This window comes from Mauremys mutica, chromosome 8 (assembly GCF_020497125.1).
Source record: "Mauremys mutica isolate MM-2020 ecotype Southern chromosome 8, ASM2049712v1, whole genome shotgun sequence".
Lineage (NCBI taxonomy): Eukaryota > Metazoa > Chordata > Testudines > Geoemydidae > Mauremys > Mauremys mutica.
In genome coordinates this window covers 34,508,641-34,536,584 of record NC_059079.1, presented here as the reverse complement: position 1 = coordinate 34,536,584, position 27,944 = coordinate 34,508,641, and the positions used below count along the sequence as shown (strand labels likewise).

Sequence of the window (27,944 nt, the reverse complement as noted above, 5' to 3'; positions counted from 1 at the left end):
GTTGGGCCACAGGGCTTGAGCCTGCAAGGTGCTGAGCACTGGGAGTACTCTGCACCTTGTAGGACTACTGGGCTTTTACAGTTTGCTCCTGCTCACATTGAAGTCAAGGGTAAAACTCCCAAAAACTTCACTGGGAGCTAATCTGACCCCTACATACAGGGATCTTTTCATCCACAGCTAATTGCAGACACCCCTGGAGTGAAATGCTGTTACTGGATATTTTATTTTTTATCTAATGCACAGAGCTGTTTATCCAGAAACATACTGATTATACATACATTAGTTTGCAGCAGCAACAGCCACCCGGGGCGCGAGCGCTCAGCCTCCTGGCACTGACTGTAGCCAGAGGGCGCTGCCCACGCAGCTAGATAGCGGCACAAGAGCCCAGAGGGGGGCAAAAGCTTCATGGCGCGGATGCGCATGCTCGGATGTTTCGGACATGCGCACTAACCGCAAAGGCCTCGCGGCGGCAGGCTCGTTCTGCCTCTCGCCCGCAGCGCCGCGCCTGAGCAGCTCGCCCCCGCCTGCCCTCGCTCCCAGACTCCGCCTCCCGGCTCCAGTCCCGCAGCAGCAGCAGCAGCAGCTCGAACTCCCCGCCCCGCGGCTGTATCACCTGCTCCCCGCCCCATTGTCCCAGCGCCATGTGACCAGCCGCGGTTACAAAGCACTTTTTCTCCTTAGTCATCGCCCCCGCAGAGCCGAGCCGAGCCCGCTCCCGCCGCCGGCAATCGCAGCCCGCTCCCGCCGGCTCCTCCTGCCCGGAGCCCCCCGGCGCCCCCTCGCAAGCTGTCGCTGCCGGCTCCGAGTCCTCAGAGCCGCGGGAACCTGCCGACCCGGCGAAGGCGACAGGCGGGCGGAGTGCGGGCTCCCATGGGGACGGACAGCGGCAGAGCCAGGATCCTCCTGGACCACGCGGCCACGCTCAACCTGCAGACGGGCAACCTGCTCAACTGGGGCCGGCTGCGCAAGAAGTGCCCGTCCACCCCCAGCGAGGAGGTGAGGGGCTGCCCCCGGCCGGCCCAAAGTCTCCCGGCCGCCGGCCGGGCGCAGGCTGCGGGTCGGGGCGGGTGGGGAAGTGTCTGTGAAATGCCCCCCTGGCCCGCGTGGAGAGGAGGTGACTGCGGGATGAAGCCGCTGCCGCCCCTCTCCGCTAGGGCTGGAGGTGGGTGGCAGCCACTGGGGTAGAGCGGCTGCGAGCAGTCACTTCCGGGCAGGGGGGGATGACTCACCTTCTGCAGCTTGTATCAGAGGGGTAGCCGTGTTAGTCTGGAGCAAAAGCAGCAAAGAGTCCTGTGGCACAGACTATCTAATAGGTTAGTCTATAAGGTGCCACAGGACTCTTTGCTGCTTCGGTAGCTTGGGGATCAGGGCTCTAGCCTCGGATGGTTCAAGTCCTTGGTCTGCTTGATGCAGAGCAAAGTCTTCATACCACATCACGCTGACTAAGGCTGGAGGAGGGACTGGAACCTGGGTTTCCCCCATCCCAGGTGCTTAGGTTACAAGCCGTTAACAGATATTTAGGCATAGCTCCCTTTGGTGAAAACGTTCCAGAGGTTTCAGAATTTTTGAAACCTAAAACAGTTGCTGCAGAAAGGAATTGCTGCCCTCTGGGCAGCTCTAATGGTTGCTAAGGTAGGGCTAAATTTGGCTACCTTTCTTGTACCAGTACCCCATACCTCATCAGGAGCTGATTATTGACTGAGGAAGGAGTACTTACCTGAGTAAAGTAGTAGGATTGGTTCCTCTTTACCAACTAAGAACACTAGACTCCTTGAATAAGTGGGTGAACCTCAGTGGACCTGTAGCTGCTTAGGTTGGTTTTGAATTTGGTCTGTTGTGGATATTAACTTATGGTACATAAAATGCGGCAAATACTCACTGAGAGCATTGAACCCTAAGGGGCATAGTACAGGCCTCCCACAGGAATTTGGCTTGGTAGGATTTGCTGCAGGGAGTGTTGGTGCTGAAGGTTCAGTCATAGAGGCCATGGGCCTGCTACTGTGGAAATGTGTGGCACACCAGGGCCGCCCAGAGGATTCCGGGGGCCCGGGGTCTTTGGCGGCGGGGGGCCCTTCCGTTCCGGGACCCGCCGCCGAAGTGCCCCGAAGACCCGCAGCGGGAGCCCCCCGCCGCCGAATTACCACTGAAGCGGGACCTGCCGCCGAAGTGCAGCCCGGTCTTTGGCGGTAATTCGGCGGGGGGGGGGTGCGCTTCGGCGGCGGGTCCCACTTCCCCTCCGCCCCGGCCCCAGCCTCAGCCTCTTACCCCCGGCTCCCTCCTCACCCGGAGTCTCAGCGCCTCGCCCGACAGCCGCAGCGTGTGGCCGGCGGGGCCTGAGCTCCGTCCCGCTCAGAGCCGCGTGGGGAGGGGGCGGGGCTGGGAGCGCCATGCCGAGCGGAGGGAGCGGAGCTCAGCCCGGTGCTTCCATCCCCGCCCCCTCACCACGCGGCTCTGAGCAGGGCGGGGCTCAGGGGCCCCGGCGGAGACTCGGCGCTTGATGCGCTGAGGCTCCAGGAGAGGGGCGGAGGCGGGAGCCTCCGCTGTTCTCTTGGGGGCCCCTGCGGGGCCCGGGGCAAATTGCCCCCTTTGCCCCCCCCCTCTGGGCGGCCCTGTGCCACACTAAAGGGCTGCTTTCAGGCTGAGAGACCAGACTGTGACTCCATGACAGTCCATCTACTATTAAAAAAAAAATTGCCACCATGTTGTGTTCTGGTCTTGCCTGTGATGTGCCTCATGATTGTGGTATGGAATCCTATTACAGCTATGGTCTTTACTGATATGGATCAAAGAGTACCCAGACTTGCTCTAATATATGTTTTCAAGGAAGAAGGGTGTTACCTTTCTAATAAGAGCCATAGTGAAACCTGGTTCTCTGGAAAGGTGCTAATGAATTTTAAAATGTGTATAAAGGGGCTCAAGCAACAATACTGGAATTCACTTAGGGAGTAGTTTTAATTGTATATTTTTGGCTATAAAGTAAATAGGACCATTCCTTTGTGCCTTGCACATAAGAAGATGCAATAGTGCACAGTATGATGATGGTGATAGCTCTTAGGAAACTTTGATGTGTGTTTTAGTCTTGAGACTCTTCTTCATATCACAATCATTGCTGTGCTCTTTGAAGACTAGAAGCTTATGACACTTGTTAAAATTCTGAACGCTCTTCAGACTGCTTTAAAACTGTTGTATGCCATGACTCTCCATGGCTATTACCTTTGTTAGTATGTATTTGGCACCAAACTAATCTCATTAGATTACTGTGGGAATGCCACCCTTTAGAGGTGGTGTTAATAGCGCCATGGGTTTGAGATCTTATCCATGCTATGAAATACATGAAAATTATCTCAGCATTATCACAAGAAATAGTAGTGGTAGCAGCTATCTAGCAATATGAGAATTGTTCAGTAACTACAAGGATTGTGATTTTTAGAATAGTTGTATGAAAGCAGCATTGGCAACTTAATTATCTAAAGTTTTATTTTTCATAACTATTAAGATGAGATACAATGCAGTAGACTTACGGATAAATGCTGAAAAGAGTGATTGGCTGGCACAGACTGTGGGTAAGGAGATTATGAAACATTTATTTTTAAAGTTACTGACTCTAATTGAGTTGTTGCTGTATGATGTGATTAATGTGCATAAGCCTTGTCAAGTAGTGTAAGTACTGTTAGGCCTCAAACTTCCAGAAGTTGTAAGAAGTGAGTACAGTAAAATCCTGCAAGCATAAGCATAATCTATCTAGAAAGCTTTATAGACTAAAAAGGAAACTCTGTCAAGGTAGATACAGACTTGTGGTTACTATGCTCTGCAACCAAATACCTCTTTAAGCTGAATCGAGCATTTTTGAGTCTAGCAAATTGACCACATACAGAAGAGATGAGCTGGGCACAGGTGCACAGTTCATAAGTTCAAAACAACCACAAATGCCGCCCTGGAATATTTGGCCACCTTGATTGGTTGACTTGTTTTGAAGCACGGCCAGCAAATATCGTATAAATAAGATGCAGAGGCACAAGAGTGTGTGTGTGTGTGTGTTGTTGACCTAAAAGAGATTGCTCTTTGTCAGGCTCACATACACCCCCTGAACCAAAGGGACTTGCGCTTCACTGACTATCTGTGCCTGGCCAGTGCAGGAAATGGTCAACTGAAAGGTAACGTATCTTTGGACGAAAGCAGGGTGAGGTATGAAATAAAACGGTCTGGTAATGCTCGAGCTGGTTAATCTTAAGTCTGTATTAATACTATAGGTTTAATCAATATATAGTAACTGTGTATGTTTTGTGCCTTTCTGGAAACAGGTACAGCGTTGGTAAAGTCAAGCTGCTGTGCCTGTCTTCAGTATAAGTTATCATCAAGTTATCATAAAAGTAAGGCTACTAAAATTAAAGTCATTAGGCACATTGTCATTAGGCACATTCTGTCTGTGTTGCCTTTATAGTCCTAAGTCATTAAAAACCTTTCTTAAGAAATAATTAGTTGTTAGTTTCTCTTTTGCAGACGCTACTCAACCTCATTACATCTGTGTTGGGTGGTGGGAAGTAGTGATCACCTGGAGCCCCACTAAAGCCCTAACAGGAGTCCTCCTAGGGCTCTGATGTGTGCCTCCGCCTTCCATTAATCTCCACATAGGACACCTGTTCAGTGGCCTCGATGAAGTGAGTGTGAGGTCTCAGACCAATTCCTAGTGGACAAGTTTCTGCATCACAGCTGGCATGCTTGTTGTCAGTCTCAGTAGAAAGCTTAAGAACTGAATGAGCATAGAGATCAAACTATATTCTCATTCCAGGAGTGAGCCCTCCAGAAAAGAAATTAGCTGGGGAGGAGGGCGGGGGTTGTATAGCTGCTGCCCTGGTTGTGCCTAGTCTGTGGATAAAGCCCAGGTAATGCAGAACTGACACCAAAAACGGGCACCCAGTTAATTGAAGTTGTAAACTAACATTGCTATTGGGTCAACTTAAGCCCAAGAGTTAGCTTTTATAAACAACATTTTACATAACGTGTGGTTAAGATAAAGGTTTCTATCAATTCCTGAGAGGGAGAAAATATTTTTACTTTTGTTTATAAGAATTAACTGTTCCGGGTGACTGAAATCCAAAAAATGAACAAACAACATTAACTGTGGAAAATTAAGTTAAATTTTAACAACACTACTTTAATATTCTAAGGGGTTTATTGATTCAGATAAGAATTTGACCAAGGTTTTACAAAATGTGAGCCTCAAGTTATGACCTGAGGAGCCCAACTTTAAGAACCCGCTTACAAAAGTGATGGCCAAAGTAAACAAAACATGCTATATTTCTTGAAGAAAATGTTTTTTCTTAATCCCAATTTTATTTGGTGGATGTGAGAAGGTGGAAGAGTTGTTAATGAGCAATATTTATAATGTACACCTTCAGCAGTACGTTTTCTTCTCCCTGAAGGAAATGGATCCTAGGTCACTCCCCTGAGTTGTGCCCGAACAGTCTCAGTGCAGCCCCACCTCTTTTGTAATCACCCAGAGGCATTAATTCCTACCTATTGAGACTTGTGTGCAGTCTGCCTGGTGCAGAATTTTTATCCTTTTTTTTACTATTTCAGATGGTTATAAAACAATCTTTAGACTCTTAACATTCACAAATATTCTTCTCTTATATTAAACTTTTACATTTGTGGATCCCCACTTATATGTTTGGGGCCTGTGTTGGAGTTATTATTTTTGCAGAGTATTATCACAACACCGATTTAACCATAAATTCCTTTATTAAATCCAAAGAACAAATGGTATTTATACAATTGCTCTAAACATGCCTAAACAATAAGCAATTTACTACATGCAAACGGTAACAACACTTACAAGTATTTAATCAAATTACTTACAAACAGGCTAAGCCCAGGGTTTCTTAGATCCATATTGATTGGCTCCAACTTTGTCTGGCAGGTATTAGTAATGAACCAGTGGCGGATTAAGAGTTAGTGGGGCTCTGTGCTCAGCTTAATTTTTTGGGCCCCTCTTTGGGACCCAGCCAAGAAAAAGAACATTCTCACTTATCTCCCCCTGCCTCCATTTTTCATTGTTTTTTTCTTCATCCTCCTTCTATAAGTAATAGGAAGTAAATGAAAATAAAGTGAGGTACTTGATTGTTTTTGTAGTCTAACTTATTTTTCCACAGACCACTTGAAAATTGCTGAGGGTCTCGGCAGACCACTAATGATCTTTCCAAATATTGTTTGTAATAAAAAAAGGTAATAATTGGAGATATACCAATCTCCTAGAACTGGAAGGGACCTTGAAAGGTCATTGAGTCCAGCCCCCTGCCTTCACTAGCAGGACCAATTTTTGCCCTAGATCCCTAAGTGGCCCCCTCAAGGATTGAACTCACAACCCTGGGCTTAGCAGGCCAATGCTCAAACCACTGAGTTATCCCTCCCCAATAGTACTGTTAGCTAACTATTGTAAAGTGCTTTGGATAAGAGCGCTTGATCAAAAAAAAAATGTAAAAAAGCGTTGGGGTGCGGGGTCTGGCCAGGACTTATGATGCGGGAGGGGGCTCAGGGATGGGGTGTGGAGTGCTTACCCGGGGCAGGCCCCATTTGGTGCGAGGGGTGCATGTGGGGAGGAGGGGTACAGGAGTCAGGGAGGGCAAGGGGCTGAGGGTGTGGGCTGGGGTTGTGGGAGTGCTCCCGGTCCCCTGCCCTGAGTGTCTCAAGGCAGGGAGCTGGGGAGGGGGGGGTATGTGCAGGGAGAGTGCGGGGGCCCCACCTTTGCTCTGCCCTGCCCCAATTCCACCCCCTTCCCCAAGGCTCCACCCCTGCCTCTTCCCGCCTCCTTTCCTGAGTGTGCTGTGGCCCCGCTCCTCACCCTCCCTCCTGGCACACAGGAAGCAAATTGTTCATAGAATGGCAGTAAATGTATGAGTATCCGTACAGATTTTAAAATAACCTAAAAAGAAAAATAGGGCAATGGCTTACAAATCAGTTGTGTCCTGTACATGTCCAATTACTGTCTTTCCAGCTCTCCACAGAATAACTGGCCCCAGAGAACATTCTTGTTTAGTAATGTGTTTACTAAAGCAAAGCCTGCAGTATAAAATAATGTGTAGTAATGATATTATATGATCCATGTAGTTGTATGATCACAATCCTAATAAGTTTAATTCTGCATCTGTGACCTCAGGGAAAGTGTTACTGAAAGGTAGGATCTTAATTCTAGTCTCTTTGGTGATAGATGATCTGGGAGCACTGGCAGTACAAAAAATATATTAAAAAATGCAGTTAGTAAATGCTAGAAGAGAGGAAAAAGACACTTTCTTTCAGGAGATGGACACCTAATGAATGGTTTATGACTGTTCTTGAAGCTCTGATTCCAGTGTTACGATATAATGCTCTTCTAATGTCCGATTAAATTGTTAGCTTACACAAGATTTTTATTGTCTTAAAGGAAGATGCTCTTTCTTTGCTGAAAGACTGAGATTTCAGGAGTGCTTTTAGGTTAAGGCAGTACTGACCTGAGAAGTTTATGAAGTGCAGTACCCTCCACTACTGACCAACTCTTGGTAAAAGAGGAGTGAGAATAGCATATATAAGCAGAACCAAACTAATTTGTACAAGCAACAAATAGAACTTTGAAGTAAAAATCTTTTCTGTTCCTTTGTGGCCCTTTTCTCTCAATCAGCTCCTGTAACTTTCATATAAAGTTCATATAAACCCGTTTTGCCTGTGCAATTGTGACATAACTCTTAAAAATGAATTAATAATATAATGAAATGTTATTTTGTAGCTACGTGACTGCATTCAAAAAACGCTGAATGAATGGAGCTCAAAGATCAGCCTCGATCTAAACCAGGTGAGGGGTCTACAGTTTCTTTGCAAATAGAATTTAACTGATCAAATATTTTCCCTTTGTCACAGCTTGGTTCAATACTTGTGAAATTAAATAGGTTACTGGAAAGACAAATATTGCTTTTGATAGTTTAATCTATGTTGTTCAACAGAAATAAGACTTAATCAGCATAAATTCCTGGCTAATAAACATGATTTGTCATTACATACTGGGACAAATCTCAGATAGTATAGCTCATCTTGAAAATGAATTACAGCACATGTATATGCAAACATGATGGAGTTTCTGAGTTATAGATCTGTTTTGTAAGATCATGCAGACTGAACAATTAGACCTGGCCACTATTTGTAAGGGAGTTCTCTCTAAGTGAAATGTTAGACTACTACAGGATGTGTTGTTGATGATTCAGAAGTGACACTTTTCATTTGAGGTGCCAGCTTTCAGATAACATGAGACCAAGATCCTGACCACTTGACGATATTGAAGATCCTGTGGCTTTTTGTATGGTCACATTTCAATATTAGATCCCACCTACTAAAATTTGGACAAATAAAAAAGGTAAAATGATATTTCCTGTTTTGTTTTGCTCCATGAATCATGTTAGGATACACTTACTAAAAAAATTAAAAAGTTCCCTGCAGTTTTTTAACAAAGATTACTCTTAGTTTGGGATAGAACTAGAGATAAAATCTCTGCTCTCGCTAATGATACTGCCTTGCACCTTCCTACGTTTCCCTGTACACACACTCTTAGTTTTCCTTTTCTCCTGCCCATTCTCTAGTAAATGTGGAGCAATGAATTGAATTGAAAATAAATATTTATGGTTAATTATATTTTTGTCATTTTTTCATAACCTAAGGTGTCAGTCTGATCAGAGGCTAGGGCATGAAATTGTCTAGTTCATCAAAGCTCATGAAGAGTTCCTTTCTCTCTCAAAATAGCTGTCATTTCCCATTGCTCTCAATGAGAGTAGAGCCAAGCTGTCTTTGTGTTAGTGGCCTGTACTTTTAGGAGGCAGTGAAACTCTGTCCCATTGAGAATGATGAGAGAGAGATGGCTTTATCAAAATGGCCATTAACTGAGAGCAGCTTTGGTGTCAATCCCATTTAGAACAATGAGAAGTGGCAGCCATTTTGAAAGAGAGCAGTTTGTCGAATTCTCCAAAAGAACATTATTCATCCTGTGCTAAAAGAGAAACTTTCAGTTATGAAGTATAACTGGAGAAAAAAAAAACTAATCCCCCTCTTTCTTTCTTCAAATGTAGTTGATATATTAGGTTTTAGTAAGTTTTAACTGTATGGAAAGTTTCCCAGTATTTTGTTTCCCAAAACATGGTCTAGCACCTGGTGCACAGTTGTTTTAAAGGATTTATTTTTAAGTTAATTTTAATTTTAAGTAATAAAATAATTCATTTACTAGTGAATTCTCAGAAACTTCATGTTCCAAGTAAGTTCTGTAAATTGCGGGGGATATGTTGCATTTGTTGCTTTAAGTTCAAAGCTCAGCTAAACCTTAACTGTGGAACCATACGTAGGGCTTCCAAAATTTTTGTTCTGGGGATTTTGCTCTTGGCCCCCTCTCCCTTGACTTGAGGACAGCGGCATGGTAGGTGGAGGGATGATGTCTAACTTGGCTCATCAGGGGGACGTGTTCTTGTAGCTTAGCTCAGCGTTATGTGAGGAGAGAAGAGAATCTTGGCCAGTTGGCTGCTGCATGAGCCTGCAGCCCTGTATGTGTGAGCTTTTCCTATGGTTGGCTTCATATTAAAGATCCCTGTGGGAGCTGAAAGAACATGGATGGCTTTCAAGAAGCCATATGTTACTTTACTAGCAGCCTCAAAAGCACGTCTGTATTTGCGGGCAGAGACAGACCTTGTCATGTAACTCTGGCTTGGTCTACATTTAAGTTAGGTCGACCCAGCTATGGAACCCAACCCTCAGGGCAGATGTGGCTGTGCTGATGGAAGATTTCTTCTGTCAACTTAGCTACCACCACTCAGAGAGGTGGATTACCTATAGCAATGGAAAAAACAGTGGTTCTCAACCAATTTACCATTGTGAGATGCATTCAGTACTACCTGTATGGTCCTGAGGATGACACATGAGCTACAGCTGTGTGCTGATTGGGCTGCAGGTTGAAAACCACTGGAAAAAATCCATTCACTTGCTATAGAAAACATCTACATTAAGGTGCTACAACAGAACAGCCGCAGTGCTGTAGCCGTGTTGCTGGAGTGTAGATGTGGCCTTTCTCTAACCTGTTACCCACTCCTCCTCTGCTCTAGAGGGGCCCAGCCTACCCCAACGCCAAAGTGTGGAAGCAGTAGGTTACTTCCTTTATTGTATTTTATGCTCTTTTTTTTTTAATCCTGGTATAAGACTTTTGTTGTAACAGGTAATGCATTCTTCAGAAGATTATTAACTTTCTAACATTGACAAACTGCTCCTAAATGTTATGTATTTACTGCAGGAAATGCCAGATGTCCTGGAATGTACTGTAGATCAAGCAATGGAAAAGATAAATCCTGAAGAAAGGGAAGAATTGAAAGTGTCAGGTAAGGAATGAAAAAATGTACTCTTGCTTTGCAGAATATACTTTAAATTTAGGGAACTTAAAAGAACTAAATAGCTTTACTCTGGCTAGCAGGCTTGTTTACTTGGGTTTGATAGCAGGATCTGTTCAGGTGGAGCAGGGCTTAAATTTCTTCATTAATATTAATTAAATAGAGAAGGGTGTTTCTCGGATGGGACGAGGAGGAAAAGAGGAGAGTGGAAATGAGAGCAAAAGAAATTCTGGAAAAGGACATACTGAGTAATCTGATGAGACTTGGGTTCTGGGTCTGAAAAACTGCTATGTAGAGGTTCAGGCTCAGACTGGAGCCTAAGCTCAGGGACCCTGAGTGGGTGGAGGATCCCAAAGCTTGGGCTCCCGCCCAACATCTACACAGCAATTTTTAGTCCCCTGAGCTCAAGCCCTGCAAGTGACCCAGGCCAGCTGCAGCCATGCTCCAGGGCTTTTTATCCCCATGTAGATATACAGTGAGATTCAAAATACTAGAATTCCATTCCCATCTTTTTGACTCACTTTGGTCAAGTCATTTAATTTCTCTGTCTCAGTCAGGTCATGTCTACTTGGGCAAATTGTATTGATTTAACAAAATTGGTTTAGAAATGGTTTTAGTTAATGGGTGCAACTTCCTGATAAACACTCTTAGGCTGGTGAGATTTGCATTCATGTAACTAAATTGATATAGAGTATGTGGGATAGCACTGCTCCAGCAATCCTTAGCTGCTGGAACGGTCTTTGAGTGTGTTGCTGCTAGGGGCTGGTGTAAATGTACCTTGAGCAGCAGTTGAACTAAATCCTTAGGCCTGGTCTGTACTAGGAAGTTAGATTGGTATAACTCTGTTGCTCTGGAGTATGAAAAATTCACACCCTTGAATGATGCAGTGCAGACAGTGCTAGATCGATGGGAGAATTCTATCTCTTGGGAAGGTGGAGTACCTACTCTGGTGGGAGACCTCCACCTTCCCCCACCCAGATGGTGTAGATAATGTCTTCACTGAGGAGCTGAAGAGGTTTATATGTAGACATACTTCTAGTTTTTAACGAAACTGAGGCTTGGTCTACCCTACAGAGTTAGGGCGACATAAGGCAGCTTATGTCTACCTAATTATGTCAGTGTCTACGCTAGAATTCTGCTTCTGCTGAAGTAAGTGGCCTGCTACACTGACATCATAACTTCACCTCCATAAAAGACGTAGCGCTTATGTGGATATACACCTCTACCTCAAAATAACGCTGTCCTCAGGAGCCAAAAAAAATCTTACCGCGTTATAGGTGAAACCGTGTTGTATCGAACTTGCTTTGATCCACTGGAATGCGCAGCCTGCCCCCCATGGAGCACTGCTTTACTGTGTTATGTCCAAATTCGTATTATGTCGGGGTACAGGTGTAGTTAGGGTGACGCAGTGTTCCTGTTGAGGCTGTGTCACTCACATGGGGGGTTGGCTGTCATTCTTGTCAGTTTCATGGCTGCTATTCTCTCTACTCTGGGAGGGGGGAAGAGACTCACAGCTGGAGCCCTGCAATTGACAATAATGTTCATTTCACTGCTGGTAGGCTCTCTGTTGTGAAATTGAGCCTGGTGCCAGGTTCACAGCTGCCCCTCCCCCAGCTATCAGTCCAGTGCCAGACTCTCAGCTGGATCCCCACCTCAGACTGATAGCTTGAGCTGTGGCCCAGCCTGGGGATCAATTTCAAAGCAGGAAGCCTATCAGCCATGAAATTGACATTCTTGTTAAATCAGGGCTCTGGGTCTGAGCCCCTGCTGCTTTGATCTGAGGCAGCCATGAAATTGGCAAGAATGTAAATTTCACTTGTGGCAGGCTCCGGGGCTGTGAAATTGAGCCTCAGGGCAGGTCTACACTAAGGGCGGGGGTCGAACTAGGGTACGCAAGTTCAGCTACGTGAATAGCGTAGCTGAACTCGAAGTACCCTAGTTCGAACTACTTACCCATCCAGACGCCGCGGGATCGAAGTCCGCGGCTCCAAGGTTGACTCCGCCACCGCCTTTTGCAGTGGTGGAGTACCGGAGTCGACCGCGGCGCTTCCGGAGTTCGAACTATCGCGTCTAGATCAGACACGATAGTTCGAACTCCGAGAAGTCGAACTCACCGCGTCGACCCGGACGGTAAGTGTAGACTAGCCCTCAGCCAGGCTCACAGTGCTGGCTGTCACCTCAAGGTAGGTGGGGGGCTCCAGCTGTGAACCCCACACTCAGCTGTCAGTGTACTGCAATGCCCCACTAAAGCTGGTGCAGGTGCTCCTGGTAAGGATGTGCACCGCCAGCAGAAGGAGGGTAGTGTGGACACCAACAGCTAACTGAATTACCGCGATGGTTGTTGGGCGACCTAAATTAAGCCGACCTAATTTTTGTAGTGTAGGCAAGCCCTAAGCTAAATCAGAGTAAGGCACTCATAGACCAGTTTGAGAGCCCACACCAGGGAGTTTCATTGACTTAATTAAATCAGTTTCTAAATGGATTTAGTTAAATTGGTGCTCAGACTGTATAAGGTAGTTCTTAAGGAAGCTTTGAGGCTTCCCTACATTGCACTGGGGATGAAGTGGCTCCTGGCATCTCTGAGGATTGTTGGGGAGTATCAGGGTGGCATGAAGACTTCTGTAACTAGCTTTGCTAGACCCAAGGGCTGTATCTCTATTTTTTTTTTAAAGTGTGTGAGTGCACATAATATTTATATTGATACCCTCATGGGCAGTCCAAGGATAAATCTTCAGATAGTGTTATAGAAAGGACCCATGTGCTGTTGTTAAAAGCAGAATATCCATAAATGTTACCCTTCAGTGCCTGATAAGACAGATGACAGCAGTACAAACTTTCATATCTTTATTTAGGATGAGTCAGAATTTCTCAGCTGTTCACTGAAAAGACCTGCATTAACATGTCTAGGTATTCTATACAGCTTTTAATTACTCTACCTTCCCCAAGCAGATTTTAAATGCATTTTTGCAAACCTTTGCCTCCTTTTTCCTTTAACACCAGGGTTGTCTAAAAAAATGACTAATAAATCCTGTAATTAAGGAATGGCACTGGAGGCAATTCTATTATAATCTATCCAAGTTACAGAATGGTAGTCCTGTTAGTTTGAATCAGCAAAAACAACGAGGAGTTGTGGCACCATATAGACTAGCACATTTCTTTGGGCATAAGCTTTCGTAGGCTAAACCCACTTCATCAGATGCATGGAGTGAAAATACAGTAGGAATATATATTCTGTCACCTGGCAGTACATGAAAGGATGGGAGTTGCCTTACCCAGTGGGGAGTTGAGACAAATGAATTAAAGTGGACTATTATAAACAGGATGAAGCCGATACGGTCCACAAGTACTCCTTGTTGTTTTTTTAATGATCTATCCAGTGGAATATGATGAATTTGAGGGGGGGGAAGGTCAAACTAGAGAGAGAGATGTTAAATTTTGAGCCTCAGTAAGTTGGGGGAGGGAGGTCTGTTGGTTCGATGAGGTTAACTGTTTTAAAAACAAACTTGTCATTCTGATTGTTGCTTAAAGTACCAAAACACTTACATCTCTGTTTCACCTGTACAAGAGACTACCCTTATTAGGTAGCCTCCTGTCTTAAGAGACTTCTGAAGATATCTCCAAAACATACTAACTACAGTTCAGTTTCACCTTTTAGAACACCACTTTTAAACATCTCTCAATTCCTTAAGAGGCTGGCATGTGTCCTAAGCACTCTTTATTTGATCTTGCCAAAATGTAAGATTGATACAATGCTAGTACATAGCTGGAAATGTAACTGCTCTGTGCATTTTACTGTATATTCTCTAACAGCTGGACCTGGTTTTAGTTATTAATTCACATTTCTTTGGTGTGCAGCAAAACTGTTCATCGCAGGATCAAACTCTTCTTCAATCAGAGATGCAGTTGATATGGGTAAGTGCAAAACTGAAACTTGTGTGCAACGCTTTCTACTTTCTGATTGTTACAAAAATTCTTCAATTTGTAATTCTTGGGTTTTAGGTTATCTTCCTCTGTGCTGAAGAGGGGAATTTTACATTTGCCTTGATTTATTCTGCAATTTCTCTAGCAGTTGTAATACTCTTAAAAGTAAAATGGCCAAAATAACTAAATTAAGTTGTAATTTATATGTTGGTTCTGGTCATATTTAATGGATTAAATATAATATAGACTCTTAGATCCCCAAACTTCAACTGGATCTATGTGCACAGCCCCTTGTTCTGGTAGGTACAAGAGCCCATCTCTGTGGATCTAATTGCAGGAATAAAGTCGCCTTATACCAAAATAATTAAAAAAACAAACAAACGAAAAAAAACCACTATTCGGCATAAGATGTATAGTTGGTTCTCTTATCTGATGCTGAGGTGATTAAATATTTTCCAATTTTAATTTGTTCCCTGCCTAGTTCTGAACACTGTAGAAACTACAATATTGATGTCTCATATTCTATATGATGCTTGTTTCAGCAATGTAACATTAATGCCGCAACAGCAAATTTAAAATTTATTTTATGAAAAGCGAATATATAGGGTTACCATATTTGAACATTCAAAAATGAGGACGCTCCATGGGGGGGAGGGGGTGTCAGTTCCATCCACGCTCCTCCCCCTCTCTGCTTCAGGTCCCACCCCTCCCCGCTCGGCCGCACCACCGCATCCCTCCTCACCCCCTGGCCTGCCACTGACATGCTGCTTCCCTCCTCAGTCCCCCACCCACTGCTCGCCTCCTCCCACCTGCCACCCACCTCCTCACTCCCCTTCCAGAAACTCCCATGCCCATCCCGAGAACCCCCACCTGCCACTGGCTCGCTGCTTGCCTCCTCACCCCCGCCCACCCACCTGCCGCTGGCTCTCACCTCTTCAACCCCCGCTGCCTGCCACTGGCCTTTTCACCCCTCCCCCCGCCTGCTGCTGTCTTACCGCCCTGCCTCCTCACCCTCCCACCTGCTGCTGGCTCGCTCGCCTCTTCACCACCCCCCGCCTGCCACTGGCTCCCTGCTCGCCTCTTCACCCTGCAGTGTGGGCGGCCCTAGGCACAGAGGCGGAAGGGGTCTCCGCGTGCTGCACCGGCTCCCTCCTGCCTAATCAGAGCAGTGGGGCTTGCAGGTGCTGGCAGCGGGCAGAGAGCCCACCGCCACCCCTCTTTTCCCCCCCCCCCCCCGACCCGACCCTAGGAGCTAGAGGGACCTGCTGGATGCTTCCCGGGAGCAGCCCCAGGTAAGCACTGCCAGGATTCCCCACCTCGCCCCTTAGCAGGTCCCTCTGGCTCTTAGGGTCGAGTTGGGTCGGGGGTGGGGTGGGGGGTGGAGGGCTCTCTGCGTGCTGCCGGCGCCTGCAAGCCCCGCTCTGTGGTTCTGGCAGCTCCCATCTAGGGTTACCATATGTCTGTATTTTCCTGGACGTTTTTAGTTATTTAAAAATTCCTCCCGAGCGATGATTTAAGAACTAAAAAGCCAGACATGTCCGGGAAAATACAGACGTATGGTACCCTAAAATATAATGCTAATAAAAGATGTTATATTGACAGCATCTGTCTGAAGTTTTGTTTGTCCAAAGACGAGCTAAGCATGTACGGCAGATTCTTAAAGGAAGTAAGCAAGAAGACTGACCTTTTTACCACTTTGAAAGTTCATTGGGTTTGAAGGAGTCCTGAGGGTCAGAAAATATCTAGGTCTCTTGTCTTTTGATGCTTAAAATTTGTTTGACAAATGTGTGTGAAAATCCTGGAATCACTTGTAAAAGCATTTTGATTTTTAAGGATAGACATCTTACAGATGGTGAATCTCTTACTTAATTTAACTTTTGTACTTTTAAAATCCCTGAAGATATCACTAGTATCAATAAGGAAAATTAAATTGATATATCCACTTTTTTCAAAGGCATCAAAATCTGACTAATGACTGTCAAATAGCGTTTCATAGAAAACTATTAAAGGGGTTGGAGGGCATAGATGAAAATTACAAATCAGAAATGGATTGAGTAAAGAACAGATATTCTAATTCCATTATAGTATTCTTTTCAGTTGCCCCCTTCTAGTCGCTTATGTAAACAAGATTTCAAAGTCACACTCAGTTTTAATATAGTTTTGTTTTTATAGTTTGACTATTGACAGATTCTGCTCTGCTAATATACAAAGTAAACTAGAATAATGTACATAATGAATCTAATTCAAATTATACCTTTCTTGTTGGACCTTGTTCTCTTCCAAATTTATCTTAATTTGGGTAAGTCAGCAGAGGGTGGAAAGAGGTCACTTTGAGGGTACATCTACACTGAGTTAGGGGTGTGATTCCCAATTCATGTAGACATGCTTGTGCTAACTCTCTTCGAGCTAGCAGAGTCAAAATAGTAGTGTAACTGCAAAGCACGGGCAGCAATGAGGATTGTCACAAGCTATATGTGCCAAGTACATACCCCTAGGTTCAAGCAGGTTTGTACTTGGCATGGCTAGCCATGCTGCTGCCCATGCTACTACGCTACTCTTTTTAGCGTGTGTTTGATGGGAGCTAGCGTAAGTATGTCTATGTGAGCTGAGAATCACACCCGTAGCTCATAGTGCAGACCTACGCTGATAGCATGCCAGATGACCATGAGTTTGTTAGCAACAAAAGGAAAATGAGATTTACCTTTATGCTTCAATTCACTATGTAATTTATAAGGCTTTCAGATATGCATTTAACAGATTGTTCAGGGAGATGCGTGGGTGGCCTGCCTGTTTAAGTTGATTTTAGTTTCATTCATGTTTATCCCAGAAGCCTCCCATAACTTGGATAACCTTTACAAAGTTCTCCGATGTATATGATGTCCCAAACTTTACCACAATCTTACTTTTAATCACAATCATGTTAAGTCCAGATCCATTCTGTTCAGTATTGGTTTTCAATTAACTCCTCAGTCACAGTGGCATGTGAATAGCCCTTCTGAGTGTTTCTTCATGGTCCTTTACCAGTGTTTGGCCACTGTGGAGTGGGAGGGTCATAAACTAGAACAAGAGGTCAAAAGTGCAACCTGTAATAAGGATGATATAAATCAGCCAATCTTGATGTAAAATCAAAGATATTCATAATGAAAAAGGAATAGAGAGATACAGACTCTGTTCAAGAAGTCATTTTTCACCACAAGATTGTATCTGAAATTCAGTTTTTAGCTCCATATTTGATTCTTAGCTAGCTACAGAAATTCAGTTGCTGTCATTGGGTACAAAGATTCTTTGAGGCTCTAAAATGGTGATTCAGAAATGAAAGTGATGTAAAGCTGAGTATATGCTCATGTTTTTTAAAGATATCTTATCATGCTTACTGTTTATCTTCTTATCTCAGCATAAAGTTGTCTTTTTTTCCCTCAGCATGTTCTGCCCTTGGAGTTGCCCAATTAGATTCTGTGATCATTGCTCCACCTCCTATTGAAGATGGAATTAATCTTTCTTTGGAGTATTTACAGCCTTACTGGGGAGAACTTGAGAACTTAGTTCAGCACAAAAAGATTGTCTCCATAGGTACTTCTGATCTAGATAAAACACTGTTAGAGCAACTGTACCTGTGGTCACAGGTAAGGACAGACTATTCAACCATAGTAACTCTGAGGCATGGTATTTACTATTGTTTTCTTGGTATGCCACATATCCAGTTAAAAACAGCTATAAAAACAAGACTTTCATTTTAAAATTAAAATATTGATTACACTAATCTGTGTTTCTCAAAGGTATATTGGAAGGCAAAGGATGAGTTTTGAAGATTCTTGTAATTGATTACAAATTATAAGTATAAACAGTGCTATATTTAACTAAAACTCTTCAATTTTAATCCAATTTTTAAAAAAGAAATCCCCTTACTCCTGAGGGAATTCTGCACCAAAAAAATAAAAATTCTGCACACTATTTTAAAATTCTGCATATTTTATTGGTCAATAAATAAATGTTGAGGCTCCAGCATGGCACAGAGGTGGGAGATCACCCTGCAGCCCCTGTCTCTTCTTTCCCCCTCCCCTCGAACATGGACTCAGCAATGAGGCTGCACCCACCCCTGACACAGCACAAGGACCAGGCCTGCCCCAGAAACATCCTGGGGCCCTGCTCCTCCATGCCAGGTGTACCAAGATGGCAAGTGAGAGGGACAGTGTTTCTCACACACCCCCAGCCTTGGCCCCCGATCCAGGTGTGGGGCAAGCAGGCTCGGCCTAACTGGATCCAAGATTGTGTGTAGGGGAGGTGGGGAATCCAAGTGTGTGATGAGAGGGTTCTGCGTGGGGCAATCTGGCTGCAGGCAGCTTGGTAGGGGGTCCGGATGCAGGGGAATCTGGATGCACAGGGGCTTGTTGGGGGGTTCTGCATGCCAGGGGAATGTGACTCTGCAGGACAGTCCAGGTGAAGGTGTGTGGGCCTCAGTGTGGGGGGGAGGGGTCTGCGTGAGGGGGGATGGGGTTCAGTGAGGAGAGGTCTGGATGTGAGAGGCTCAGCGCGGGTCCAAGTGATGGGGCAGTGGGGCTTTGTGGGGTGGAGGTCTGGGTGCACCTGGTTGGGGCTCAGTGGGGTGGGGATCAGGTTCAGGGGAGCTCATCAGGGTGGTCCAAGCCCAGGGGATGGGGATATAGGTGTGGGGGGCTCAACAGGGAATGGTCTGGGTGCAGGGGTGGGGCTCAGGGAGAGTCCAGGTGCAGGGGGGTTCCGGATGCAGTGGGAGGTGATTTGGGGGGGTGCTGGATGCAGGGGTGAAGCTCAGTGAGGTGGGGGTTCAGGTACAGGGGGCTCAGTGGGTGGTTCAGGGTGTGGAAGGGTGAGACTTGGCAGAAGAGTCTGGGTATGGGTTGGGCAGATGGGGGAGCAGCTCCCTGTACATTGACCCCTCACCCTGTGGTTGAGGAGTGATGGGGACAGGAAGCAGAGGTAGGGTGGGTGGAGCTTCCTGCAGCTGAGGGAGGTTTTGGGGGGTCAGTCTGATTCAGCCTTGCAGAGGAAGAGGACGGTCCTGTCCTGCCCAGCCCAGCAGAGACTGGCAGCTGAGCTGCTAGCAGGGTAGGAGCCACCTGACAGGAAGTCCCCAGCTGCCTCCCCTTCTTTTCCCCCGCAGTGATTTACCTCTTTGCCAGCTGCTCTAGGAACCTGAAATGATGTCCCTGTGCTGCTAGAAAGGGGCGTGTGTCCACTCTTGCAGCTTCCCTTTGCTTTCCTATCAGAAGGCATTTTTCTGTGGGGAAGTAAAGAAATCTGCAGGGGATGTGAATTCTGCACGTACACAGTGGCACAAAATTCCCCCAGGAATATTACCTGAATCTTTTTACATTTTTTAGCCTCCATTTGGATACAATTCCTTTCAGGAAGATATCATTAGAATACCAAGCTTAACTGTAAAGGCGAGGCAAATTATGTGTCCTTCTGCACATGGATCAAACAATGGGAACTGTTCTTTGTGGAATGTAACTGACCTTCTCCCAGAGACTGAATGTGTCACTTCCATAACATTCAAATCATGCAAGTCTCCATTTATCTCTGCCATGTGCTTGTTATTGAGCTGATTACATTCTAATCATATTACTGTTAATGTATGTTAACTGTTTGTTTGTTCAGAATCCTCCAAGCTCTGTAAAAGTGATATAAATTCATAACTATGTATCCTTATGGTTCCTGATAAGAGTCTTGATTTGTACTGTTTTTGCTGTCCTACTTAAGAAAAGTGGAGGGGGAAAAAAATCTTACTCTGGCCAGCATTGGTCACTAATGTTCTGACATGGTGAATGTGTGTATTCTTTGTTTGTGAGAGCCCGATCCAAAGTCATTGAATTCAATGGAGACAAATACCTTTCACTTCAGTAGGTTTTGGATTAGGCCCCTAGTTAGGTGTGTGGACAGCTGCAAATTTATATCCACAAGAAGAATGAAAATTAATTATGTATTGCATTATTTGTAGTCTAGTGTTTTACTGAAACAAAGGGCTGCTGATATTAATGACCACAATAGACAAGAAGCCAAACATTATTCATTATGCAGAGTCTACTGAAGTGAGACCCTGTCATCATTCTGGGCCTGGTGTTGCAAGGAGATGAGTTCAGTTACTGCAGCCAATAGGACTTGTGTGCTTGACAGCATCTTGCAGGATCAGGCTTGTGCTTTGTTCACAGATTTTTGGTGTCTAAAACAAGGTTCAAGTCAAAATGCCCAAAATAACCATACAGAGCAGATTTTATTCAACAGTAAAGAATGCTTATACATGTCTAAAGTAGAAGAAACCTATTAATGTGCCTTTCCATCTGAAGGATCTCTCTCTTTCAGGTGAAACCACATAGTAACCAGGTAAATTTAGCTTCCTGTTGTGTGATGCCACCTGACCTCACAGCATTTGCAAAACAATTTGACATCCAGCTGTTGACTCATAATGATCCAAAAGGTAAGGCTGTAGTTGAATTTACTTGATAAAATTAACAATAATTTGAGTGCAACCGTTTTTTTAACCTTTAAAGCCCTGTGCATTGGATTCAGCTGTATACCTCTATATCATCTATTGACTTCAAGTTCTTATGTGCTTGCCTTAAAAACAAAAATAAAAGCAATCCTACAACAGGACTTCTGGGATATTGTAATAGGAAAACAATAAAGCAGTGGGAAGGGATGCCTTGTCTAAAAATATTGTGTACTGTACCATGTTTAAAATGTATGGTTTATTAATTCCAGCAAAGCATGTAGTCTCTCAAGTGTCATTCTGTACCCTTCAGAACAATGAAAGACATGGAAGAGCGTCACACAGAAGCTGGCAATGAAAAAGCCTTTGTAGCAACATACCCCTGGTTAACCTGAAATAGTATGTTTGAAGGTAGAGGATGAGAGAACCCTGTTTAACCTGTAATGTAATGTAAAGTTTGTTAGTGTGTTTTAATATCTGTGATGACATGGTGACATAATTACCATATTATAGTAGAATCACACAGTTTCTCTTCTGGGTTCCAAATCCTCCTATGGTGCCATCTCCTCAGAATGCTGTTATAAAATAATCTTCTTAAAATATTAAATTGGTTCTTCTTGAATCTGGACTAATCTGTTTCAGCCTATTCGCATCCAGACAAATGCATTGCTGGAACTGTAAACTAAAATCACTTGGACAAGATATTTTCGTTCACTTCCTCAGTTTAACTAAAATGGTTGTAGGCAAAAGTATAGTGAAGATCAATTTTTTTTTTTTAGTAAGGTACTTATTTCTGTGTTTAATTACCTGGTGAATCTTGCTAACAAAAATGAGTCTAGTAGAATGAAACTTTAAGGTCTTATTAAATATGGTCTAAATTACTTTATACTGTACCTGGATGAAGCTTGATTTGGGAGTGAATGAGACTTTGTAGTGGAATTGAGAAACTGCCTGGCCATTTATAAGTATCAGTATATTTTTAGCAATGGGTATGCCAGCATAAGATGCTATTCATTAGTTAATTTTTAAATAGTAAAAATTAATACTTGCGCTTCTAAATTTTTGATTGCTTATGTAAACTGTAAAATACAAATCTGCAGCTCTCTTTTGTTGCCTTGCAAGGGAACCTGTTTTTGCAAGTAGCTTTGGCTTTCATGCAGGTGCAGGTTGGATATAATGCAGAGGTAGCAAGTTCAACATCTGAAGGATGGTAGAGACAGGGTATAGTTTCCACCACTATTTAAGGAATCTCCCATCTTCTTATTCAGAGCCTGAGTTGAAAAATTATAGCTGCCTGGGCTACATTTGGTCTATGCTTTAGCTCCTGGGCATCCTCTGCTGCTAAAAGAAATATGTTTTCATTATTTAAGCAAATTTGTGAATGGCAGGAACCAGTAAGGACAAATATAGATATCTTGAATTTTTGGGCAAGAGGACGCAAATTTATTAATTCCATATTAGAGTAAGCTCTTGAGGCAGTCTGGCCTGGAACAGTGAAAATGGGCAACACCATCAATGCTCTCTCTGTTACTTGCCTTCCCCTTGTTCATGCTCAAATTGCAAGCATCACAGTATTAGGGCTTAGCAGCCTGCTTAAACCAAGGCCACCAAACCAGTAGCTACCCTACTGAAAAGGAGTTAACACCCCTGTTGCCAGAAGCTAGTACCCAGAATTGTGATACTGTACAATAAATGACTCATTACTAAACCAAGTAAAACCCATGCTGATTTGTCAACAAACCGCACCACATAAGTCCTTAAAGAGCCTATGCCAACAAACTGAATACGACTTCAAAAGGCAGCAGGATGCCCATGACATATTTCCAGTCCACCAATCTTTCATCAGGGATGAAACACATATCGGCAAAGTTGCTGTAGTCCAGGTGACCCTTGGAAATTGCTGTCTGGAACCACAGTATCCTCTGAAACTGCAACCTGCAGACCAAAACAAATTGAAAATTAATACATACACTCCAATAACTATCATGAGAGGGGAGGCAGGGTGGTGGTGGGGGGCACGGATGTGTGGGATTTGTTCCCTACCCTTCAACCTTATGCTGGCTAATAAGGGGCATTGTGCCTTAATTATAGAATAATGGAAGCATTTACAGTGCAGGACATGACCGTGTCTCTTTAGACTTATAACTATTAAGGGCCCAGTCTGCAGGGTGTCGAGCACCCTTAACTGTGACTTTAGTGGGAACTGAGAATGCTCAGTACCTTGCTGGATTTGGTCAAACATATTACATTTTTCTAAATATGAATCTAGATCTTTTAAACTAAAATCAATGTCAAACAAGAGACTGTCATTTAATTCTCTCCTCCAAAATATATAGCTACCTCTTGATCTTATTTTTGGTATCTTCAACTAATGGTTTCAATGATTAATGTCATTTCAATCAACACTTTATGTAAAGCCAGTTCAGTTTATTACTTAGAGCAGGAGAGAAGTATATTCTGAAACTTTCTTATACTATAAATTCTTTAGCTTTTGAGTTTGTGCCTCATGAAAAGTGTGTGTCCAGCAATGTGACCATATACTTCATGCTGTCACATTGCTTATTGAGATAATTAACACATTTTTAACACAAAGATCCTCTTACTAATTACAGTTTAAGGAATTATTTACATTTTTGTTTGGTTAAAATGTAAATATCTGTTTCTAATTTTAGAACTGCTTTGTGAGGCAAGTTTCCAAGAAGCTCTTCAGGAAAGTATCCGGAACAGTCGGGCACATGAATGGACTCCCTTGTGGCTTCTTCGGTATTCAGTCATTGTTCAAACCAGAGGCATTATTAAATCGAAAGGCTATATCCTGCAAGCGAAAAGAAATGTCTCTTAATACATTTTTCTTTTGACAACAGCCTGCTGTCTTAATGCTTTGGAAACATACCACCTTTTTTGCATAAAAACTTTGCACGGAGGTGAAAACCATCACAAGTTATAATGAAGACCAAAAGTGGTGACAGTAAGGCCTGGGTTGTCCAGAGGCACAGAGCTCTGACAGCATTGTCAAATACTGCACATTTCTTTCCTAACATAGAGACCAGTTTACTAATATATGAAATATTTTGTGTTCATTAAACTGTTTTCTAATTGAGATTATCTAAAGAAATTCAAAATATTTTTCTTTATGACTAATATAAAATTATCACTAAGTATATTTTGGCTGCCATCAAGGTAATATATAGAAATTTATATATTTTTGTTTTCAAGAAAGAAACTTAACATTCTGAATTTCTTCTGAAGTGCTTATTCCTACTAGTTAGGTAGTTATATAGGATTTGAGCGGTTGAGTAACTTTTAAGTAGTTTTCTTTTTTTTATCCATAGGAAAATTCTCTAAGTAAACAGACTAATTGGAATCTGATTAATTGGTATAGCTAGTAAGCTGCTTAATTCACGTGAATGAAAACATGGTTTTCTTTTCATTATGGTACAAAAGGCCTTTGTGTTTTAAAAAAATATATTTTTAAAATTATATTAGCTCATCCTGTTTGTTTCTGTACCACATTGCTCTTACTGTGTTTAGCATGTGGACAGGAATGATGCCATTTTCTGTCTTAAATTGTGAAATGTATTGTAGTGTATTTACACCAAGATCTGGAATTACGTGGTCAAAACCAAATTAAACTGTAGCCAGAATGTGCCTGGTTTTGTCCTAATCTTGTACTAGATGCTCAAGAGCCACAGATACTTTAAGAATGTGACTAAAATCAGAATAGATAAGTAGATAAATGTTGATGGGCTGTACATTGTATAATCACGTACAAAGGATATAATGTCTGTTAATTTTGGGTTACCTGGGGAATTAACTGATGTTCAGGTGTCATCCAGAGAACAGAATACCACACAAGCATTAAACCTGTGTTCTTGTTCCCTTGTGTTGCCAGCTTCACATGTGCAGTACTGTTGGCTTCTGAACCTAAAGGAAACTAATGCTGGATCTAAGACAGGCTATTGGTTTCTTTTTTCACCTGGAACATATCCACAGACTGAATTTTGCATTTTAAAAATACAGTCTGTCTACTGCAAAAACATTTTGTTATCTAATGTGGTTTAGATGGTATAGATCTCTTCAGTGCAATTCCTATCAGTAGCTCACTGTAGTCCAGTGAAGTCAATAAGTGTTTTGCTATTGATTTCAGTGGGAGCAGGATCAAGCCATAGTCTGCTAATTGTTAACTTAGTTTTATGTAGACTTTGAGCTTGTAGTTTAAAGGAATGAATTTACACTAACTTTTTTGTGTATTTTTTGTCATAGAAAAATCACAATGTTTTCTTGCATGGTCAGATGTATAAACTTTTTAATCCATTCCACTGAGTTAGTCTTCGTTATTTTCAAAGACTTGGTACACTGATAAATGTTGTTTGGTAGTAAACTTCTGAGTCCTTAAATATTTAGATATGTGACTAAAATATCTAGGAAATAGTTACTTGTTAAGTATGGGGTGGACAAGGAAGAGAATGGGCACTGATAATGCAGAGGCAACTATTTTAGAAACATTTTCTTTTGACAGAAGAAAGTGAATTTTGGCCATGGAGGGTCATCTGTGTATAAAATTTAAAAAATGAACCTTATTTAAAACTTATGTGCCAAGTGTGCTGCTTATTGGTCGGTATTGATGTATAGCATCCAAAGCATACCACAGTCTGACTGTTGACAAGGATTCACGTTTACTTGACATGTATATGTTTAAATCTACAATATTAAAAACATTAATGCTGACTATTGAGCTAAGAATAGTTTAATAGTGCACAGATTTAGTTTAGTTCCTTATTGGGAATCATATTAATAATTACTTTTTTGTGGAGAGAGAAATAATTTTTGTACCAATTGGAATAGGCATGGTAATTTGTTAGCTCTATAAGCAGCATTACAACCAGGAAGTGATTTTTCAAGTCATTACCTGATTAGTGATTACTGTATTTAACCAAAATAGCTATTAAAGTTGGAGGAGAGACAGAGGAGGAATATAAAAGTTAAGATTTGAAGAAGTGAAAATTGGCATTACTGTATTATTAGTATATGTCCTTCTTTGAGATTTGCATTTTTGTGTATGCTTTGTATGAATTCTAAATTTCTCTATATCATTGCTTGCATTGGTATCTCTGGGAGGCAAGCAGGAATGACTCTGCTTTTCCATCATTAAATGACATATTGTATAACATCAGATCACTCGAGATATGCCTTGATGTATTGACATAGTGGGGAGTCAGTGGTATTTAGAACATGTATGCCCTTCACCAATCTGAAAGCTAGATCCCACTTACAAGTAACAGCAAGTCCCAAATTCTTCAACGAAGCCACCATGTTAGTGCCACTTCCCTGCTAATCTCATTCATTTCTTCTTTTTGGGAGTTGGGGTTCCAGGGTTGTATCACTGCAACTGTCATTGGTCTACATGAACAGTTTGTGGGAAGGGAGGAGGAGGGGGGCGGGAATCAAAGCACCCTTTAACTGTATGTAACTTATTTCTTGCAGAAAGTGTGCTTTATGCAAGTTTAGATCTATTGATTATGTATTTAATCCTGGGGTATAGCCTCTTTAATTGTCTTAAAGGTTAAATTGGAGTTTTTGTGCTGTATATTGTTTTCCTCTAATTGTTTTCTCAAAAGCTTTTCCGTGTAATAAAATAAATGACTGGGATAAATTAAGATACATAATTATATACAATTTTGTTTTTAATGTTGGAACTAGACTGCTTGGTGAGGGCATGGTTTTATCCCTGTGATCAAATAATGACAAAGATAATTGCAAGTTTTCATTAATTTTATCTAGTCCCTGTATTGCACTTACTGAAGATTCCCTTTCATAAATTGAATGTTTGTTACTAAAATACAGATTATGTAAATTTTGCCAAGTATATTTGGAGAAATGTTGTTTTTTCAAATCTAACGAAGTACAAGACAACTTCCTTTGTAGCACATTGACACCACTTTTTTTTTGTTTTTGTTTAACTGACTAAGAATTGATTTTGAGTGACAGAGGCAGCACCTCCTCTATGAATCACCTCGCAGATCTGCTGATCCCTAGGAGTAGTACATTAGGAATGAGACTTGAACTTGTTCTCCCATCTGGTAGTGCACAACATTCCAGGAACATAGCCTGGAATACTTTTTTCTTTTCTTTTCAAGTTAGATTTTTTTGAGCCAAATTCTGCCCTATTTCTAGCACCTCAAAAGCCTAGAAACACTTGCTTATGATTAGATTTAGTAGTGGTCACTTAACTGTTCCCTTACTATTAGCTGCCTAATCTTGCTAATCTTAACGTTTTTTCACTAATAGATTGTGAAAGGGAGAATCTTAATTAAGCCTTACTTCTGGGAAATACAGTAAAAATGTGTGACTTAGTCCTTTTAGGTCATTAGGCAAAATGTGTAAAAAAAAAAAAAAAAAAAAAAAAAAAAAAATTAAAATACTGCATGGTTTTATTTAATCCTCTCGTTGGCTTTCTTTTGTTTGGTAAAATGTTTAGCTAGAGCTGTAATGTATGAAACAAATAGAAAATAAAGCATTTGTTTTAACAAAATATTTATAGTGCTGACTGCTCCCTAGTAATTGAATGTGTTAAAATAAAATGAGTTGTTTGAGTCTGTAGTGGTGGATTATTGCTTTCTAGCTAGACCTTTTCCAAACAAGTTGTCATGAATAGCGGTCAGCATGCTAGAATACTAACTAGAGCAGTGATTCCCAAACTTTTGTACTGGTGACCCCTTTCACACAGCAAGCCTCTGAGTGCGACCCCCCCTTATAAATTAAAAAAATGTGTTTATCTATTTAACACCATTCTAAATGCTGGATGAAAAGTGGCGTTTAAGGTAGAGGCAGAAAGCTCGCGACCCCCCCATCTAATAACCTTGTGACCCCTCAGGGGGTCCCAACCCCCACTTTGAGACCCCCCCCCCGAACTAGAGTATGAGCTCGAGAACTCATGGGGAGAATTTTAGCCACAAAGCCTAACCCATACTTTTGACCTAATAATTTGCTAGCTCTTTGTGTCCTGTACACTTCTTCTGCCTGACTGCTACACCCTCCTGCAACTCCCATCTAGTCACCGCTAACCTCTTCTCCTTCCAACAGTGCTACCTGGTCTGCCAAATCGTTGGTGGCATTGTAGACGAAGAGTATTGGTGTGTGAGCTCAGAATGGAACTCGTGTTACATGTGGGG

General features: G+C 42.7%; 2 protein-coding genes across 3 annotated transcripts in view; one reads left to right on the top strand and one right to left on the bottom strand.

The window, feature by feature from the left end:
* LOC123376604 (very-long-chain enoyl-CoA reductase-like) overlaps positions 1–1,825 on the bottom strand; it is a 58,258-nt gene extending 56,433 nt beyond the window's left edge. The window contains exon 1 of the mRNA XM_045028746.1: positions 1,718–1,825. The gene's annotated coding sequence lies outside the window, so the exon portion shown is untranslated. The remainder of the gene's footprint in view (positions 1–1,717) is intronic.
* On the top strand, positions 509–27,365 carry GCLM (glutamate-cysteine ligase modifier subunit). Of its 2 annotated transcripts, none has more exons than XM_045028747.1 (7): positions 509–996; positions 7,760–7,825; positions 10,292–10,376; positions 14,241–14,297; positions 17,727–17,929; positions 20,646–20,760; positions 23,445–27,365. In XM_045028747.1, the coding sequence occupies exons 1-7, from the start codon at positions 871–873 to the stop codon at positions 23,612–23,614; spliced, it is 822 nt and encodes a 273-aa protein (XP_044884682.1). In that variant the 5' UTR covers positions 509–870; the 3' UTR covers positions 23,615–27,365. The 2 variants fall into 2 exon arrangements, with proteins under 2 accessions (XP_044884682.1, XP_044884683.1); XM_045028748.1 differs by lacking the exon at positions 509–996 and adding an exon at positions 3,517–3,563.
* Positions 27,366–27,944: the final 579 nt, after the last annotated feature.